Source organism: Cebidichthys violaceus, unplaced genomic scaffold (genome assembly GCF_023349555.1).
Source record: "Cebidichthys violaceus isolate CVI_PGR_0920_01 unplaced genomic scaffold, fCebVio1.0.p SCAF_1, whole genome shotgun sequence".
NCBI classification, from domain to species: domain Eukaryota; kingdom Metazoa; phylum Chordata; class Actinopteri; order Perciformes; family Stichaeidae; genus Cebidichthys; species Cebidichthys violaceus.
The window spans coordinates 20,086,344-20,104,683 of NW_027176262.1; the positions used below are offsets into that span (position 1 = coordinate 20,086,344).

General features: G+C 42.3%; 1 protein-coding gene across 9 annotated transcripts in view; it reads right to left on the reverse strand.

Annotated features, from left to right (window-relative positions):
• Positions 1 to 18,340, reverse strand: part of tenm4 (teneurin transmembrane protein 4) — a 149,768-nt gene that overhangs the window by 24,419 nt on the left and 107,009 nt on the right. For 5 of the 9 annotated variants that reach the window (XM_068714158.1, XM_068714142.1, XM_068714125.1 and 2 more), the window contains 7 exons: positions 15,409 to 15,670; positions 13,722 to 13,989; positions 13,488 to 13,631; positions 10,412 to 10,661; positions 9,962 to 9,982; positions 5,276 to 5,508; positions 4,243 to 4,397 (listed from right to left, as the gene is read on the reverse strand). In XM_068714158.1, the coding sequence (XP_068570259.1) occupies positions 4,243 to 4,397; positions 5,276 to 5,508; positions 9,962 to 9,982; positions 10,412 to 10,661; positions 13,488 to 13,631; positions 13,722 to 13,989; positions 15,409 to 15,670 (1,333 nt within the window). The remainder of the gene's footprint in view (positions 1 to 4,242; positions 4,398 to 5,275; positions 5,509 to 9,961; positions 9,983 to 10,411; positions 10,662 to 13,487; positions 13,632 to 13,721; positions 13,990 to 15,408; positions 15,671 to 18,340) is intronic. The other 4 variants (XM_068714176.1, XM_068714166.1, XM_068714134.1 and 1 more) reach the window with 1 other exon arrangement.

An 18,340-nucleotide genomic window follows, 5' to 3' on the forward strand; every position in this document is an offset into this window, starting at 1 on the left:
TGCTTACAAAAAAAAGATAGGCTGCTGTGAAAAAGGTGTGCTATCTCATAGCTTACGCTGGAAGCAAAAACAATTTTTGAAACGATTTATTATCTGATAAGGAGGAAGATAGCAGATGGTGAGTTGTTAAAAGGGGAAATACAAAAAAAAACATGATTTTTAAGATCAGAGATGATAACAATAGTGGAGGGGGAAATGAGAAGAGATCATTCAAATGATCAGATTAACTGAGAAAAAGCACATTGCCACTGATCAGGAGAACTCTGGATACCTGTGGACTGGGCTTCTGAGTCCTGTATTTTTCCTTGCTTTGGGTTATTAATTTTGTAATGACAAGAGATTGCATAAGTCCTTGAGAAAGAAACTGGAGCACGCTTTCCAAATAAAAGCTTAGCCTGCCTCTGGCCTCCCAAATTATGAATTATTGTTCAGCTAACAATATATCAGGCTTTTAACAAATTGGAATGATTAGATTGATCCAATTTACCGGCCTCCCTCTCACTTATGATCCCAGGGGGATCTCTTGGGAACATAATATGAAGTGCAATATTTCAATAGAAGCCTTGGAGCACCATCAAAGGAAACTAATTAAAATCTGGACCAAAGTACAAAGAAAGGTCCAGATTTTAGGGCACCTATTAGATGGGGGCGGCTTTAGCATTGTTTTGGATACTTTCCCCTACAAACGGGAAACGGGAAGGTGAATAAATTGATGTAGCTGTTACTGTGTTTGACTAATTTGTCATAATGACCTGGTGAAGCAAATTGCAAAAAAAGGACAATGGAGATGCTTTTTGGCCATGAAGACGGCATCGACCTATTGTCAGTGGTTTAACAATAAGTTCACCAAAAACCTTTCAATAAAAAAAATGAAGGTAAAAATGCCTCCGAGAAATGGCTTTCACTGATAAATACGTCAAGGCTAACACATTATAGTCAACTTCTTATGACATGCTGTTCTGCATTGCCCAGCACAAAACACATGGCCCCTGAAACACAAAATGTGTTCTGTGTAATGACATTTAATAGAGCACAGAGAAGCAGCTCTCTAAAAAGTCTGCTCTCCATATAATGCCTTTTATTTACACGCTCTTGGCAATTTTCTAATTCAAAGGGTAACGCTGACAAAACAATTAATCCAAACCTGACAAGGGATTCTACGGAGATGATTCCCTGCCACTCTCTACAAGCAGAGCATTTGTCCACCTTTGATTGAAAAACAGATTTGAGCATCGCACACAGCTCACATCCCATAAACCTCCCCGTCATCCACCACAAAACAGAGGAGGTTTATATAATAGGACATATCTTGGGTCACATACAACAAACAGAGGGGGGACCGACGGTGGAAACATTTCTTTCAGTGAGCAGAAAATACATTTACTTGGGAAATGAAGGGGAGACTTTCAATTTCTTAAAACCTATTTCTTGTCAACACTAGTGGCTAAATATTTCATGAGCCAGTGTGTGGAGTGGCTCGGGGGAGCTGCCTGTAAGGAGGTTTTCACGCCACTCTGACTGATGAGGGGATTTTTCCCGTGCTGCTGTCCCATATGCTGTAACCCGATCATACCCTACCCTTTATACAGTGGGGCAGCTATCAGTAGTGCCTGTCTGACTCGGCCGCCGCCAGCAAACAAAACAAAATGCGCTCATCACCCGAGGAAACGAGCCACGGATTTGCACCAACACAACTATTTTTAAATTGAATTGAACTTGTATTAGAATTGTAATGTCATTTTCCATTAGCAATCTCTTCACTCTGCCAGCATGATGCCTGTCTGAAGGAGAGTAATGTGTCATTATTTGAAGTCCTTCTCAGATTTGAATTGAATGTCACAGTCAGAGCCTTGAGAAAGCTTTCTGAAGCTGCTAACACCCTTGAAATATGTTCAAGTGATCTTGTTTTAAGACATGGTTTCCTTCTATTTAAGTTTGAACTCGGCAGGAGGGCGCGGAGAAGATTTTCAAGAGAAAGATAAAATGGAAAAAAAGATTTCTGAAACGGTGAGGACCTATGGCCTTGGTGTAAACAAATTAAAAGATTCACGAAGAGGTCAAACTCTTGTCGTTTCACATGATAATAAAAAGTTTGAAGAAATAAAGCTTACAGAGTTGCACATTGAATTAAGAGTGAGTTTGCAGTGTGCTCGCTACACAGATGGCGTGGCAAGATAACAATGACCTCATCAGGAGAGAGAGAGAGAGAGAGAGAGAGAGAGAGAGAGAGAGAGAGAGAGAGAGAGAGAGAGAGAGCGAGAGAGAGAGACATAATTTGACATAATTTTTTGCCTAGAACAGGTGAGGTACAGCAAAAGTAATGACCACTGTGATGAGGCTTCTCCAGAGAAAATCTGGTCCTAAGTGAGGGATTGGGGAGTGTTTGAAGTGGGAAGCTATGTGCCCTGGATGAATTTTTAATGGATGCTTTTTACTGTCTGAGTGTCTCTGGCAGTGCTAGTGCGATTTGTCATCGTTGTAGAGCTGCAGTCAGTCTGCCTGTGTCCTCGCTGCTGTGGAGCACGGATGGCGAGCATCTATAGGCGCTTGTGTTTGTGTGCAGGGAAAGGGGGAGGGGGGTAAGGGAGCAGCAAGCACAGGTCATGAGGCGGATGGAGCTCCCCCAGGGCTGGAAATGGGCAGCTGGAGGCTTTGCTCCCTCCACTGAATACATCATTTCACAGACACACAGAAAGCTTCTCTCTGCTGGCATCCGAGACCCCCTCAGGACCTGTTTGCTAGTCGTTGTACTCAATAACATACAGGATGGGGCAAGAAACGGACTGGTGCATGCAGTGCAGGGCTTGGACATCAATCAAATCTTATCATTAAAACCCGGGAATGTTCTTCTCATGGGAGGAAAACTATAACAATTAAAGATAATGTAGACAACACACATACATAATTGTGTTGTTTTTTGGATTATAACTTACTGCTATGGCATGTATGGCAAAACAACCCCTAACTACCTGGGTTGAAAATTATAATGTCAGGAAAAAAAAAAAAAGCTGCTGGAGTATGCAAAAAGTCAGTCTCGTCACCTCCAAAGGGAAGTGACTGAGCTAGAGGGTGATGTGACCTCAGTGTCCTTGCCTGGGGAGTGTGCGTCTGAGGTAGCGGTCTGGTTCATATGTGTGCATGTGTGTGTGTGTGTGTGTGTGTGTGTGTGTGTGTGTGTGTCTACATGTGTTTGCCTGCATCATAAAACATGTGTGCATGAATCGAGAGCCAGCTAGGTTAAAGGTCATCATCCCCCTGCAGCTATAGGTCAACGGGCCCTTGCATTTGGGGTTGTGTGACCACTTAACATTACAGTGCCTCCTCTGGTTTCTGCATTGCTCTGTACCGGGGTGCTGTGTTCCTGTGTGTTCCTCCAGCCTGGATGGAGTCCAATGAACTCATTTTCATTTTTTTTTTGTCTTTGCTTATTAACCATAAGATGATTTACATTTTGTAATTCACTAAGCTGGCACAGATGCGTTTGGGGGCTGCTTTACTGAATTCATAATCTTCAGGATCAATGGAGTTAATCCAAGCAAATACAGACCATCCTCGGTTTAGTAAATTCCACATCCTCTCTGGTTAGAAAATAGGTGCAACATATTAAAATAATAATGTATTCTATGTGCAATAACAGTACATATTTCAACCATAGCACAAATTGCCTCTTGGTTAACCTAAAGCCTTCCACTTTATCTGGTCCGTATTCTTTTTTTCTTAAAAAAAAGTCTATTGTAAATTGTGTGTAATCTACGTATAGTTTCACATATTGTCACATTGTGTTTTTAATGTTTTTTGCGGCTTTGCTGCATTAAAAACTTCCCCTTGATCTGACCTGAACTGAACTATTTCAGTCATCAGCCTTCATTCATGACAACTCAGATTTTCAGAAACTTTACTAACATGAGCTTAAGTGAACACAGGAAAACAGAATTCGGCCTGAAAACTGGCAGTGGAATCCCAACAGAGTGCCAACAGAGTGCCTGTGGGCTCTAACTTCCTTCCTCTACCTATCCTTTGCAAGTCCTGTGGATCTAAAAACCGGCGTCATGCAGCCGATAAACAAATGTGGATCAAAACTAAGCCGAGGGCCGCTAGATCCCGGCTAGGAGCTTCCAGCTACAGACACAAAAGCTCACACGGGGATGTCAGCATCCTAAAGACCGGGGTCAGTCAAGGAGACTGGCGCAGGCTGAGAGACAGGACAACACATGCCGGCCGCCCGGGTCAGAGAGGTGGTACCTGAGAGATGTCCATCACTGCATCGCAGCTGAGAGGTCGGGCAGAGGTCAGGTCATTGAAGCCCAGCAGAGTAGAAATGATGCCGTTCTGATCAATCCTGCGAATCATGGTCCCATCCACAAAGAAGATTACACCGTACTTATCCACCGTAATGCCTGCAAATAAAAAGTCGCCCAATGGACAGGAGAGGGAAATATCCATCAGTTATTTTGTTTATCTGCAACTTAATGTGCGGACAGAGCACCACTAAATGACAATTAAGCGCTATTCACTGCAATAAAAATTAAAGACTAATCACGGCAATGAAAGCTAATGCGAGCATTGATTTTTCAAAAAAATCAATAGTGGAGAACAATAGACACATCAAATAGATGATGAGTGCTGTATGTATTGATTCAATTACAACAAAAAATGTCATCAATGTAGACTCTTTCTCTCATGCTCTCAGCCTGAAACAACAACGAGGCGGAGAATACTAACCTTAGCCAGGCACATCTCTGTATTTTTCTATCACTTCAAGGTCTGTCAGACAATATTCAAGCAGCTATGCGCAGCGCAGCTATGCGCATCTAGTCACGGCAGTTATGGCAAAATGTTCTATTTTCAATGCAAACCTGGAATATACTGTAGCCTACGTGCTGCACTTTCTTTAGTGGGACTTGAGTGTTATTTCAGAGCAAATGAATCACAATGTCATCCCGATGGAGGACAACAAGTAAGCATGTGATCTAGTGACTAACGCATCATCCAGACATGGAAACAACAAGAAGACAAAGAAGACCCCAGGAAACAAAAAGGAAAAGCATGCTATAAAAAAATGTAGTTTTAAATAACTGAGCTAGTGAGCTATATGTACACGTAGTTAGTGATGAAGGTTTGATAAGACCATTTAATGCATGAAAACTATTATCATATAGTATTGATCTAGCCTCTGGGACTAATGTCATTAACTATCAAGCTTGAAAAGAAAAAAGACCCCAAAACTGACTTGGTACAGCACATTACAGTGATCATAACACCCTCCATACAATACCTCTGGGGTTGGTGAGAGTGGCCTCAACGGCCTTTCCTCCATCCCCGCAGCGAGCGTCATCGTATGGGAGACACTGGTCGCCGGTGCCCGCCACCAGCTCTAGATTCTTGGCGACATCTTTCACAACATTCATGGATTTCACCTTGAACACCTTCCTGCTGCTGGTGTCCGAAAGGTACACGGCACCGTTCACCGGACTGGTGGCCAGGTAGTACTTATGCGCAGGGCTGTTGCTGAGAGAAGGGAAAAAGGGGAGGAAGAAGCCCAAGTCAATAACGCTGGAAGGGCTACAGCGCGTTCAAATAAGAAACATTGTTTAATTCAATTAAAATGGATTCAAAGCCATTTAGAGAGTCAATTGGGGACAATTACAGTTAAACCATGGACACGGAAAAAGAATAATGGAATGAGATTAAACATGGCAAAATAGAATGAGATTAAACATGACATAATGGTGGAGCTTATAACTCATCTACAATACAGTCAGCTTAGTTAGAAATCCCTGGTGTCAAAAGAGAGTGGAAACTCCACTCGTCTCTATAAATGTGTTCGATACACAGTAGTCATGTGTGAAAACACTGTCCATGTATAGATATAGATGTCTAGTTTCTAGTATTTAAACAACAGCAATGATGGAGGGTCTACTCAGTCATTGGATCCTTTGACACAAATCCTAATTACTCCCTCATCCCTGACCCACGAAATCTTTGCAATATTGTCTGTCTATACAGTAGTCTGACTGCTGCGGATAGAGGTACAAACGAGTGAGTTTTCTTGTTCCCCTGGGACTTCTTTAGAGAAACCCAAATGCACAGCTGAAGCAATACCACACATATGTGTCCATCAGGCACAGCACAGTAAAAAAATATCCTATTAAACTTCAACCAAGTCAGCAAAGCAATCCTTCATATCCACAGGAGGTTGCCCAACCTGACAGATAGACAAAAGAGACAAATATAACCAATCCTGCTGTGGCGCGACGCATGCAATCTATTGGCACACTCCAGTCAGGATATAGGTGTCAGGAAACACAGAAAACAAAGATGACTGTTGGTAGACAAATCCATAGTAGTACAAATGAAGTGGCAGGGAGGACTATTTCCATTAGGAATCTGCTCCTGTGTATAATAAAGACATGATCTTCTGCGGGATAATCAAACCATGACAGATTGTAACTAAAAACACCTCATCCCAAACGGAACTCGATACCTTTAAGGCATCAACTGAAATAACCCAGTACCAAGTAGTATTAAAACTGTATTCCATCCTTTATTCCATCACTGCACAAATTCTTAGGTTTATTGCAGCCTACTACCGCAGCAGCTTCAACCCATATAATCTGTGGTGTGGTAAAGTTAAAAAGACACAAATAAATGCGGTGGTGGTGGCATTTTACAGAACTGAATGCTTTCATTCTCATGATGGGTATTAAATTGGTGTTGTAGCCATTGACAGTATACACTATAAGACAAGGCAAGATATGCAAGAGGAATGTCATTTTGAAAGTGGCAGATTTGACAATCTTCTGAGTTCCCATAAATACAGTACAAAGCACTAATTGTACATGGATAAGTGGGCCTCTCTTCCAAGAGATGATGTCCACATAAAGAAAAGCACAATAATCCCTTTCGGCTACTTCAATTAGTTGATTAATTGATTGTAAGAAAATGTACCAACAACAAGTTAGCTAATCTATTATACATATAAATTAGTGGTGTAACGGACCGCTGTCGATCCGTGATCCGTACAGATTACTCACAGTTCTGCACACAAGTGAACCGCGGATTAATTAATTACACAGTTTACCTTAACCAACACAGTGTGAATTAAAGTTTTACTGATATCGTTATCCGCCAATGTTATGTAAAATATGCAATCAGGACATCGGCATTCATACTTTCTAGTCGCCGATCTCTGATAAGGTTACATTGTAAACGACCAATCCCTGTTGAAAATGACTGGAGAACAGCTGGTAAAGTGGCTAATGGACAACAAACGGAAGTTCCATTCAGTTACATTATGATGCGTTCAGGCTCTGTTCGGTGAAAATGAGTATTGGGCAAAGGTAAATTAGAACGTTATCATGATGTGTTCTCATGTAATCTCGTAAAATGTAGTGTTGGTGAGAAACTTGAATAAATCCAGTAGTTTGAAGGAGATGTTTTCACAACATAAATAGATATTAGAGATGAACTATGACCCGTTTACACTAACTCTAAGCAACTTATAATACAACATTAAAACTACTAATGACAAGATTTGTTTTAATCAATAACATTTTTATTTGCTTATTTAAATTGTGTGCCTTTATGAAAAAACACTATAAATTACTATAACAAAGTAAAAGGATAACATTTAGAATTTTTGATGCTTTACTGACTTCAGAGCAGTTGAAATGATGTTTGGGACGATGGCAAAAAAGCCTGGAGCCTTGTAGAGCCGCTGCTATAATCAAACAACAAAGGGATCTGTATCGGCTGATATGGATCATAAATGATCTGCAATTAGTATCAGCGGCAAAAAAAACATGATCAAAGATCGAAAAGTTATATTTGCTCCCTTTTTTCTTTTGTGCTGATCCGATCCGTGCCTCTGATCCGTGATACTATCCGAACCGTGAGTTTTATGATCCGTTGCACCACTAATATAAATCATTTAAAGTGTTATCAAGTCATCAATCAAAACATTTGCTGATTCCACCTTTGCTCATGTGATAAATTGCAGTATTTCCCTGTCATTGTTGACTGTTGGTCAGACAAAACAAGGAATTAGTAACCAGTTTAGCAGTGTAGTGTTTAGCGTCACCTTAATGCTGACCAGCGTTATCAGGGCAGGATACAGCACAGTTCTGCCAGACCTGATAAGCATTACCCAGAAACCTGTCAGCAGGGTGTCATTCAAAGTGGATTAAGACAGAATTTCAACTATAACCTTCAGGGTTCTTTAAGGGCTTATGGCCAGCATGACAGGGCCAAAGCTTATATTTTTATAATACAACAAGAAAGAAAGACCAGTGGGTCTCTGGGATTGTCAACTCCGGTACGTAACTTTAAATGACAATTGACCTTCAATGAATCAGTGATGACAGCACACTGCAGCAAACCTCAGGCACACATGTCACAATCAGCCCACTGACCAAGTTGACTGATATGTTGGTCTACAGTACATTCCAGGTACAACTGGCTGGCTTAGGAAAAAAAAACAAAACAAAACAACACTGCTGTTTTAGAGTAGGTCAGTATCAAGCCTCAATAACTGGATTCTACTTTGCATTCTATCTGCCATGTGCAATCGGCTGATACCTTATCAGCTCCCAGTTGCATGTAGAACAGTGTTGGTCCCCCCATAGTGTTTGAAAGTATGAGGCGTTATTCCCTGACCTTGAGCCATGGCCACATACTCCATCTATATTCACTGACAACATCTAGTTTGTAGAAGATAATTGGATTTTGCTGCATGCTGGCACGGCAGCGGAGGGATCGCGGTTGGAGTGGACGGGGACATCCTTAGTAGGGGGTCAATGAACATTGCAGTGAGATCACCCACCTCCCAGTCTTGTCGCTAGCTCACACATGAACAGGAGGCAGCCATCCGTTTCATACGGACACATGCTGTGTTTTTCCTACATAAATCTCCTTTTTAATATGTAAATGTCTTAGGAGTACTGAGAGCGAAGGGACGGCGCTTTGACATTTCTTTAGATTTGTTATAGCAAACACGGCATGAGTCTGTATGGAACGGTTTTAAGTTAGTGTATGTGAGCGAACTAACGTCTCGTTAGTGAACAAAGACATCCGAGATACGAAGACTGACAAAAAGATAGATGCGGAGAGACGGGAAAAGCAATAGAGAGCATCTGAGCGTTTTGTTAATGTGGCCGTTGTTGAAAATAGAGGCCAGTGACCTGCATCCCTTCGCTTTTCATCCTCAGTTTGACTACATGTTCCCCAGCTGTAGTCGAGACCCTTTGATAGAAAATCAATCAATAGCCCTTTGCCCGAGACACGGTATCTAAAGACAGCACGCAGAGATTTCCCCTTGCCGCCACCTGCCAAGCAAAATTAGGTCTTCGTATCTTAAACCACAGATAAGATCTACACTGGGTTGCCATCTTTTTAGTCGCACCTAGATACATTTATTAGAGCGATATGAAACTTCTTTCCTATCGTGCTGTTGTGTTTCAGTGCATGTAGCAAGGTGAGCCTAACACACTGGCAATGCAATGCATTTTCTATATCCCGCTCTGAAATGTTCACTTGACTCCTTGACTACTTGACAGATGGCAATTCCAAAACCATTTTAATTAAAGGGACACATTAAAAAGCATAGTACTAGATGACTCAATACTTACATGCCTATATTGGTCAATGCTATTTGACCCCCATTATCAATCCTGAGGAAAAGTGCAGCCACTACTGAGCCAACAATAGGCTGCATTCTCTCTTTGCAATTACACACACAAATGCACTGTTGTGAGCAAGCCACTGAATCCAGAGATTCAGTAAGATCGTAAACCGCCAATAAACTACTAAATCTACAGCTTTTTACAGCTCAAATTTAAAGATATGATCTTCTAGCTGCTCAAAAGTGCATGTCTGAAATGGGCTCAAACGGGCACTTTGACATCAAGTATGTGGACTGTGTCCTTTTTCTATATTAATTTTGAGCAAATACTGTTTGGCTTACCTATGCCTGAAGTCTTTATTTCTGTTTGCCGAGAGCAGCAGAAAATGAGAGAGGAAAAGAAAGGAGAGGAAATGTTAGTTGTTAGAAGATAGAATTAAAAAAACAAAACGTCTGTTAGTGGACAGATTTATTTAAAAGAGAATCATGACAAATAATAATTAATTATTATTACTAATTTCTTATCTACTCAAACCTCCGTCTTTGCTGACGATAAAAGAGAAATTAATCTTTTCCTGGAACATCTTCTGTTAAGACCCCATTACATCCTCTTCAGCCCCTATCAGGGCCGAACTGCAGCTGTTACAGGTGGATGAGACAGGCAGGACCATCAATCCTGGGCCTTGGGGCGTTTCTGTCTATCTCAATCAACCTCAGTGGTTTACGACCTGTGTGCAAGCCCATCTGAGCTCATGGTCCTGAGTGAATGTTAGTAGGCTACTCCTCTGTTACCTGAGCTCCAGGACGCTGGTGACGTTCCCCGTGGTGAAAATCCTCCTCACATAGTTGAAGTCGCCCACATACAGACTTCCATCTGAGCCACACGCCAGAGCCACGGGGGCCAGCAGCTTGTTTCCGTCAGCAAGGCCATTACAGCTGGGGCAGGAGATGCTGCGCCTGCGCCCGTTCCCCATCACGCTACCGATTACAGGAGGCTGCTGGGAGATGAAGACGTTCTCCCCGTTGCCCATGTGAAGAATACCTGATGAGGGCACAGGAAAGAAAAGTAAGTAAAAACACCTGCAACGTGTCTAGGTTGAGCAGAGTTGACTGGGCTCTATTTCCCTTAAATTGGATGCGAGCAAAAATGCAAAGACTTGTGGAGCGAGTGAAAACGGATGTGACCAACTGGTTATATCTAATTTTTGCCATTTTGGTAACCGGAGGTGGGCTTCAACAATAGGCGGTTAAATCAGCTTCTCTTTTCTTTGAAAGCGGCAGTGTTTCCTAAAATGCCAGGAAGTGCATCCGGGCCAGTTTCTCCCAACACAAAAACAAGAGGCTTTATTATACAATGAATATTTAGCACCAAAAATATGTTGCCAAAGGCAGATGAAGTTGAATTTACATTTTACGAGGCACTTGAAATCCTGCCAACAAACCTTTTTACAAGAAAATGATATTCAGGCAGTTACAATACACAATACTACAAACATATGAAACTAAAAACTAAGTTACTGTTGACTGTTACTGTTCACCACTGTGATAACAAAGGTTGCACCTAATTAGTCATATTTAGGCATGTTTGCATGCATATATCAATTACACTTCTGCAAATAGTTCATGCAATTCACATTTATTTATGAAGCTCAATATCACAAATCACAAATTTGCCTCAGGGGGCTTTATACACTCTGTCCTCTTCCACTTCAGATAAGGAAACCCTTCCCAATTAATCACGTTCACACAACACACATTTGATTTGATTACAGGAACATTTATTGTTTGGAGTTTTACTCGATTAAAAAATGTTGCTACATTAAGGTAAATGTGCTCAAGACACATCCGGCTGGATGCTGCCATCTACACTTGCAGAAATCTGCAGATAAACTTTGAATCTGTACAGCAGACAGCATTCCAGACTGGTGTGTGGAGATGCATAGGGGCTATATAAATAGGTTTGCAAATTCCATGTCAGAGGATTTAATTAAATAAGACACCCATGCTGTGTGTGTAATAATGGGCAGTGCTTTTAACAAATGGCGAGCCAGAGGATTAAAACGGAACGCTCACGTCGCTCTGTTTGTTTGTAAATGGGCAACTGCTTGCTAGCACGTTACTGGTGAGGACTTGGTAAGCTACTGCTCTTCTAGTGCCACCATGCTGTAAGACTCTCCTATCGCTTATTGCAGATTAAAAGATATATTGAATACAAACTTTAAAAGAGAGTGAAAGTCAACACACAGACAATAATCTGATGTGATTTTGAACAGGTCCGTGTGCGTACCTCTGCCAACTGAAGCCATGGAAATTGCTCTATGTGCCCATGTTTGCAATAAGAGGTGGTCTTAGCGGATGGAAACTCAGGCACAATTTCACGCCAAAATGGGGAGCAAAAAGCCCTTGGCACAAGTGGAATCTCTTGGAGCTAGAAAATTACCACACAGGCACACAATCACAAAAAACATTGACTTGCCCCGATTAAAAATGGCAGCACGCCTGCCTCCCTGCCTCCACCAGCTTTGTGCATGAATAAAAGTAGAGCCGTATGAGTACAGTCCATGTGCAGGCATTCAGGCATGCAACCCCCTATACACACACACACACACACACACACACACACACACACACACACACACACACACACACACACACATTATGTTTCCATTAGTGTTGCCAATCTACTCTTGGAACATGTTCAAATATGTTAATGTAAAGATGTTCCTACTGCCCAATCAATGTAATCATATTTGAAATTCAGCATCTGTGTGTCTGCAGGAGTTTTTCTGCTTCTGATGGTACTTGTTGACCTGAGTTCTTTGAGCAGCACAACATTTGGTGCATCAAAAAGGATCAGCCAAGCATCTCCTTCCTGGGACTCGATTTAATATAAGGGGCTGCTGCTGCTGGGAGCAGCAGACTGACAGCAATTAAATAAGGGATGATTCTAAAAATGCTGGGCATGAACAGGACATGGAGGTGCCAACTGGGGTGGTTGCATTGGGGGGGGGGGGGGGTTAGCTCTCTCCCTCCCCCGGACAACACATTCAGAATTAGCAGGTTTAGTGTGACAGATCAGAGTGCAACCTTCCTGAGCACTTTTCATATAAGTATGCCTCATCTCCTCTGATGAGCCCTTCCAGACACAAACAGACTGTAAAGCCTGGCCATTGACAGGTGCTGCCCTATGTTTTTTTTTTCTCTTCATTCCTACTTCTGCCTCTCAGGAGTAATTTTCTAGCAATGGGAAAATTGACCCCCCCTCACCTAAAAATGGACAGCAGTAATAAAAATGTCAGATCTATCTGAGGATACATGACTGCTGAATTGAAAAAGCCTCAAAATGCCACAGACAGGGAGGACAATTCAATGTTACACAAAAAGCATCATCTGAGCCGCTGGGTGGACATGGTGGTACTTATCTGCAGTCGTGGGCACATGCAGAATGTTATGTGTAAAAAGCGATAAGGAGCAGCAAACTGAAGACACACCACCAAATGTTTCCATCTTAGCAAATGACAGACTATTATTGAGTCCTAACTAGATTTAATTTTATAAAACAAAAAAAACCTGCCTGTTAAATAGGATGCTTGTTTCCAATGTATATTAAATTAAATAATTGTCTTTAGATTTGTAATTTCCCTTATATTAATGTACAGTAGTTATCTGCATTATGCTATTTTTTTAATTCTTAAAAAACCTAACTGCACTGCCACACAAATGTATTTACCTCACTGTGCTTTTAAAACTAAACAATAGAATGTTAAAATCAAGATTTCTTTCAGCATTGAATACTTTTTTGAGTAGGTGGTTTAATGAACAAGTGGCTGAGAATAGGCATTTCAAAATGGATTAGTAGTTGACTCACCGCTCTGGATATTTAAAGCATGGTGCTTGTCGATAGTCCATCCTCCCAGTTTGGAGGCGGTGGTTTCGTGGCCCTGAAGAACTGCTGTCCTCTTCTCCCATAGAATAAGGTCTGGACAGGACTCATACTCAAAACCAACAGATACTAAGGAAAGATGAAACTAGCATTAGTGAAACACGTGTGTTCTAGCTGAAAAAATACAACATTATATGCAATAACTACATGATCACCTACCAAATGCTTCGGACAAGCCGTAGACCTTCTGGCTGTAGACATCAGCTTTGTCCCACACAAAGTCATACAAGAGGTTTGGAGCTGCAGGAAACCACTTTCTGAACAGCCGGCCTTCCACAGCCACCATGAGGTGAACCTTCATCAAGTTGAAAGGGATCGTGGAGTGGGTGAGGGTCACCCTCAATATTGACTTGTAACCTGGAGTCCTGCTGCTTAAGTAGCCGAGCTTCATATCTGACCCTGGTATGGGCACTTCCTCCTGCAGAGACTATGGACACAACAGAAAGCTTATAAATGATAGAAAAACTAACATAAATCCCTAAGCTAGCTGACAGCAATTGCAAATTCTGAAGTGCTTAGAAATCTATTTTCCTCAGTGTTTAAGGTAGGATTAATAACATGCCTCTGCATGTCCTTTATTTCACACACGTTATCAATTTGTCATTCCTTTGGTCAGTGGCCACTGCAGCATTTGTTACATATTTTTCATAGTCGCCCCGAACCAAATATATCGAGCCATGTGAAGATTAAATACATCAATTAGAGGACAATTACGTTCATGCGTTACAGGGAATTCAATGACGGATTTCTTCATTATGTACTTCAGGGACTATTTTCATAATTGAATTAATAATAGCAAATCCTTCATTAGGACAATAGTCTTCCCTGCAATCCATATGACAATGGCATCACAAGAGTGCCCTTGGGCTCAGAGCTGGCGCTGTCCGATAATATACAGAGTAATAAAAGTTGGTTTAGTAGGAGACAACGCTGTGGCCTTGGGGATTTTCCACTGAGGTCAGACCTGTAACCTCTTGATGATTCAACAGTAGGTCAGCACTCAATTATATTGTACAGTATTCATATTTAGGATCAAAGGTCGACAGCAATGGTTTGGTTGACCAACTCCTCTCTGCTCTAATTAAATGACCTCTCGTCGCCTGCCTCCACAGAACAAGATGTAAAGCAACAATTAAAACGTCTACCCAAAGCGACATCGGTCGGAGGACATGTCACTTATGATGCGTTTCTTTACATATGTTCACGAGTGTGGCAAACGCCTGGTTAAATGATCAGAATTGCGTTTTATAAGGACAAGTGTAAATTGGACGATGTCATAGTGTGGCGGCGCTCTTACAGCTCAAGGAACAGCAAAGACAAGGCTGCTATAAATAGACAGGACTGCATGCTAAATTCACTCATATGCCATAAATCTGACGAAGCAAAGTCGGAGAGAAAGTAATAAGAGAAGGGCACAGAGATGCCTGCTGGACGTACAGTGGCCACACATTCACCTGCCCACACAAGTGTGAGTAGACCAATAGCAAAATATATGCAGTCATGAAATATACTCAAAAAGCAAGTCGTTTCCAGTGTCGCTTGTATGCTTCATCTAGGAGCCCCCAATCCAGGAGAAATTAAAAATGTCCAGGCTGTTTTCTGTGCGCGAGGTAATCATCATCACTCTGCAGTGAGGCAGTACAATGCACATTGTAAATCGCCAGAGTTCCACGGACCAATTACACAGGAGAGATAAAATCACAGGACTGCCACGAGTTACTATTACATTTGTACGAGATAAATAGTCTTCAGGGTCGCCTCCAGATGTGGGGCATGATTAATTTGGAGGAGAGACCCATGTAGACCACAACCTACAGGGCAGTGAAGAGGGATGGGGAGCGGTCACCTGGATTTCGGGTACGACGGTGCGCCTTTCAGAGCAGGAGCCGGCGAAGGCGGTGAGCGGGGCCGGGGACACCACGGGCCCGGGCCGGGTGAAGCTGCTGAGGTCACAGCTGGGGATGTCATTCTCCTCGTGCCGCATGATGATGGTATCCATGACAAAGAAGCGTCCCCATGGCAACCAGAGAGTGTGCTCCTGCGTGATGAATGGGGCGCGCTCAAAGTGCAGGGCTATGGCTATGCCCCCGTTGGTCACCAAGTCAAAACTGGAACACAGAGGCGCACAATGTCAGAGAGGATGAATGTTGACTCACATACAGGGTGAATTATGTATTTTTTCAAATAAGATACTGTGAAAATTTCCATTAGCAATGCATGTAATCGGTTGTGTGTTGAGGATTAAACCATGCGACAATTTACTGTGAATATAATGACTATTTTCTAATTAAGTGTTGTTACAACAGATCAAACTGTACTAAATTCCGTATTCTATAAAAAGAAAGCTCTGAAGAAAGAATGCCGTTTCACTATTTAGCATTATCTTTCAGGCGCACACAGGCTGAAAATACAAAAGGACGATTAATCACAATGTTTGAAGCACATATCTTAATTACTGTCATAATCTGTAGATTTTACTTGATGGATGAAAAACAGTGGATGCTTGCTGTAAATTCAGGCATGACTGTTTTACCCATAGCGTGTGTGATGCACTGCTTCTGTGCTCATAATTATATGTGTGTGTGTGTGTGAGAGAGAGAGAGAGAGAGAGAGAGAGAGAGAGAGAGAGAGAGAGAGAGAGAGAGAGAGAGAGAGATGTGTGTGCCGCAGGATGGAGGCAGCCGCCACTTCTCTATTGATCCCTAAGATGAAGGCTGTCCTCTCGAACATCAGTCTAAAAGCCCTGCAATGCAATCCCATCTACTGTTGCATTTAAGGGCCCCTGCCTCTGGTCTGACCTGAGTGGGTCTCAGTAAACAGGCAGCACTCTGGCGATTTAATCATGTCTGACTGCTGCATGGTGACTGCTGCACTGTGACTGCTGCGTACCTGCACCTGCATTGAATTTCTGCAGCTCTCGTCACTTCTCTCCAATTAGTACCTGGTCACCAACAGGCCCATGGGAAGCATCTTTTTTTTCAAATTGCAGGTCCAAATAGTGGCCTCTATATTAGGTAACCTCCCTCTTGGTTTAAGCCACTATGAATAATTTGCTCAGTTTAACTCCCCTTGAGGCTAAACATCTGATTGGCAGTGGCGATAAACAAAAGTTTGCTCCGCCCTTGGTACTTTGCCCTTGGCTGGGTGCGAGCTTGTCCACTTGTGCGGAAGCTGCAGAGCTGGTGCGGGCTGATAGTCGTACCCTTGTGCTGCCGCGATCCGTCAGCCGCCGTACAGTCTGCATGATGCCTGGCAGGGCTAAGGCTACGAGCTCTCTAAACACTTCTGGACAGATACCCATGGGCAGCGCGGCCAATCGATTGGAGGGATTCGCCGGCTGTTATCAATCATGACAACAGCCTTAAGCCATGTGACAAAACTTATTAAACTACCTACAGCAGCCTTGGTTGCTTGCGCCCTCAGGGAATGCATCAGCCTCAAATAGTTAATCCTGCCAATGAACTTGGCGTGCCTCATACAAATTATATGCAATCATTTCTCAGACAATGTACACTTATAAAGAAGTGGACGGCATCTACTTGAGTGCACTGATAAATGGAAGATAAGTGAACCAAGGACACGTAATTTTAATAAGAGTGAGTAAGAACTATATACTGTAGACGCTTAGGTGACAGGTGAGGTCCCTTTATGTACGTCTGAAGTGAGAGAAAGGACACTAGCATTAGTTCCTCACCGGTTATATTCAGATTAATTATAAACTGCTTCTAAACATAATAACACATTAGTGTCCCCTTTGACAAGGTTGACGTGTCAAGGCTGACAGGAAAAAAAAAAAATCAACCACCAAAAACATAAAGAAATAAATAACAGTAATTATAATTCTTATTATATATAATTATAAGTACATGTGAGATGTGACCATTATACATTGTCATCTTAGGACATTCGGAGGGATCTTTGTACAAAAACTTGTAGTATACAAGTTGTAAAGTGTACACTGGACTTCCCATATCTATATCGTGGCTCCTATAGAGGTCATCTCAAGCACGTAATAATGTAATTAGCTGGAGCCCCGTCAGCATTCTGCTCATTATTGGAGAAAAGCATAAAAGGGAACGGGCGTGTCTCAACGCTCAGCCAGTTAGAAAATGGCTACACAGCTGTAAAGAAACCAAACTAACCTCTTTTGTTTAGGCCAGAAAACTTTTCAAGATAGTGGAAAAGGTAATTTAAAACCTAAGCCCTTGGACAATAAAGAACACATCATAAAAATGAGTTGAGACAGCTTTCCCATTTCTAAATGGCTGAACAGGTGCATTTCTGATTTCACGCTGCACTGAGCCAGTTTACAGTGATTGCAGGGGAGTTGCAGGAGACTGGGCATGTTTACAGGGGAACCCGGGAGATGGAGTAGTGTTTACACATATGCTGGGAGGGAGAAAGGAGTATAGAGCTTTGCGAAGGAAAAACGGAGTGATGCATAAGAAAAATGGGACATGCATAAATGGGAAAAGGATAGAGATGAAGGGAGCCAGTGCAGTGGAAAGGACATGAGACCTAGGCTCAAGGAAAGTACAGGACATAAGTGAAAGAGTAGTGCCCAGAGAGGAAAAGGCTTAAGGGCGGTGAGGGATTAGAGGAGGAGTAGGGCGAGGGGATGGGGAGCAGATGAAATGAGGGAGGAAGGTGACGATGATGAGGTGCAGATGGGAGATTTTTATAAAACTGGGAAAAAGAGGAGTGACAAGAAGACGGAAGAAATGAGGAGAGGCAAGAATGATCCAGATCAAACCTGCGGCAAAGATGTGGGCCTTTAG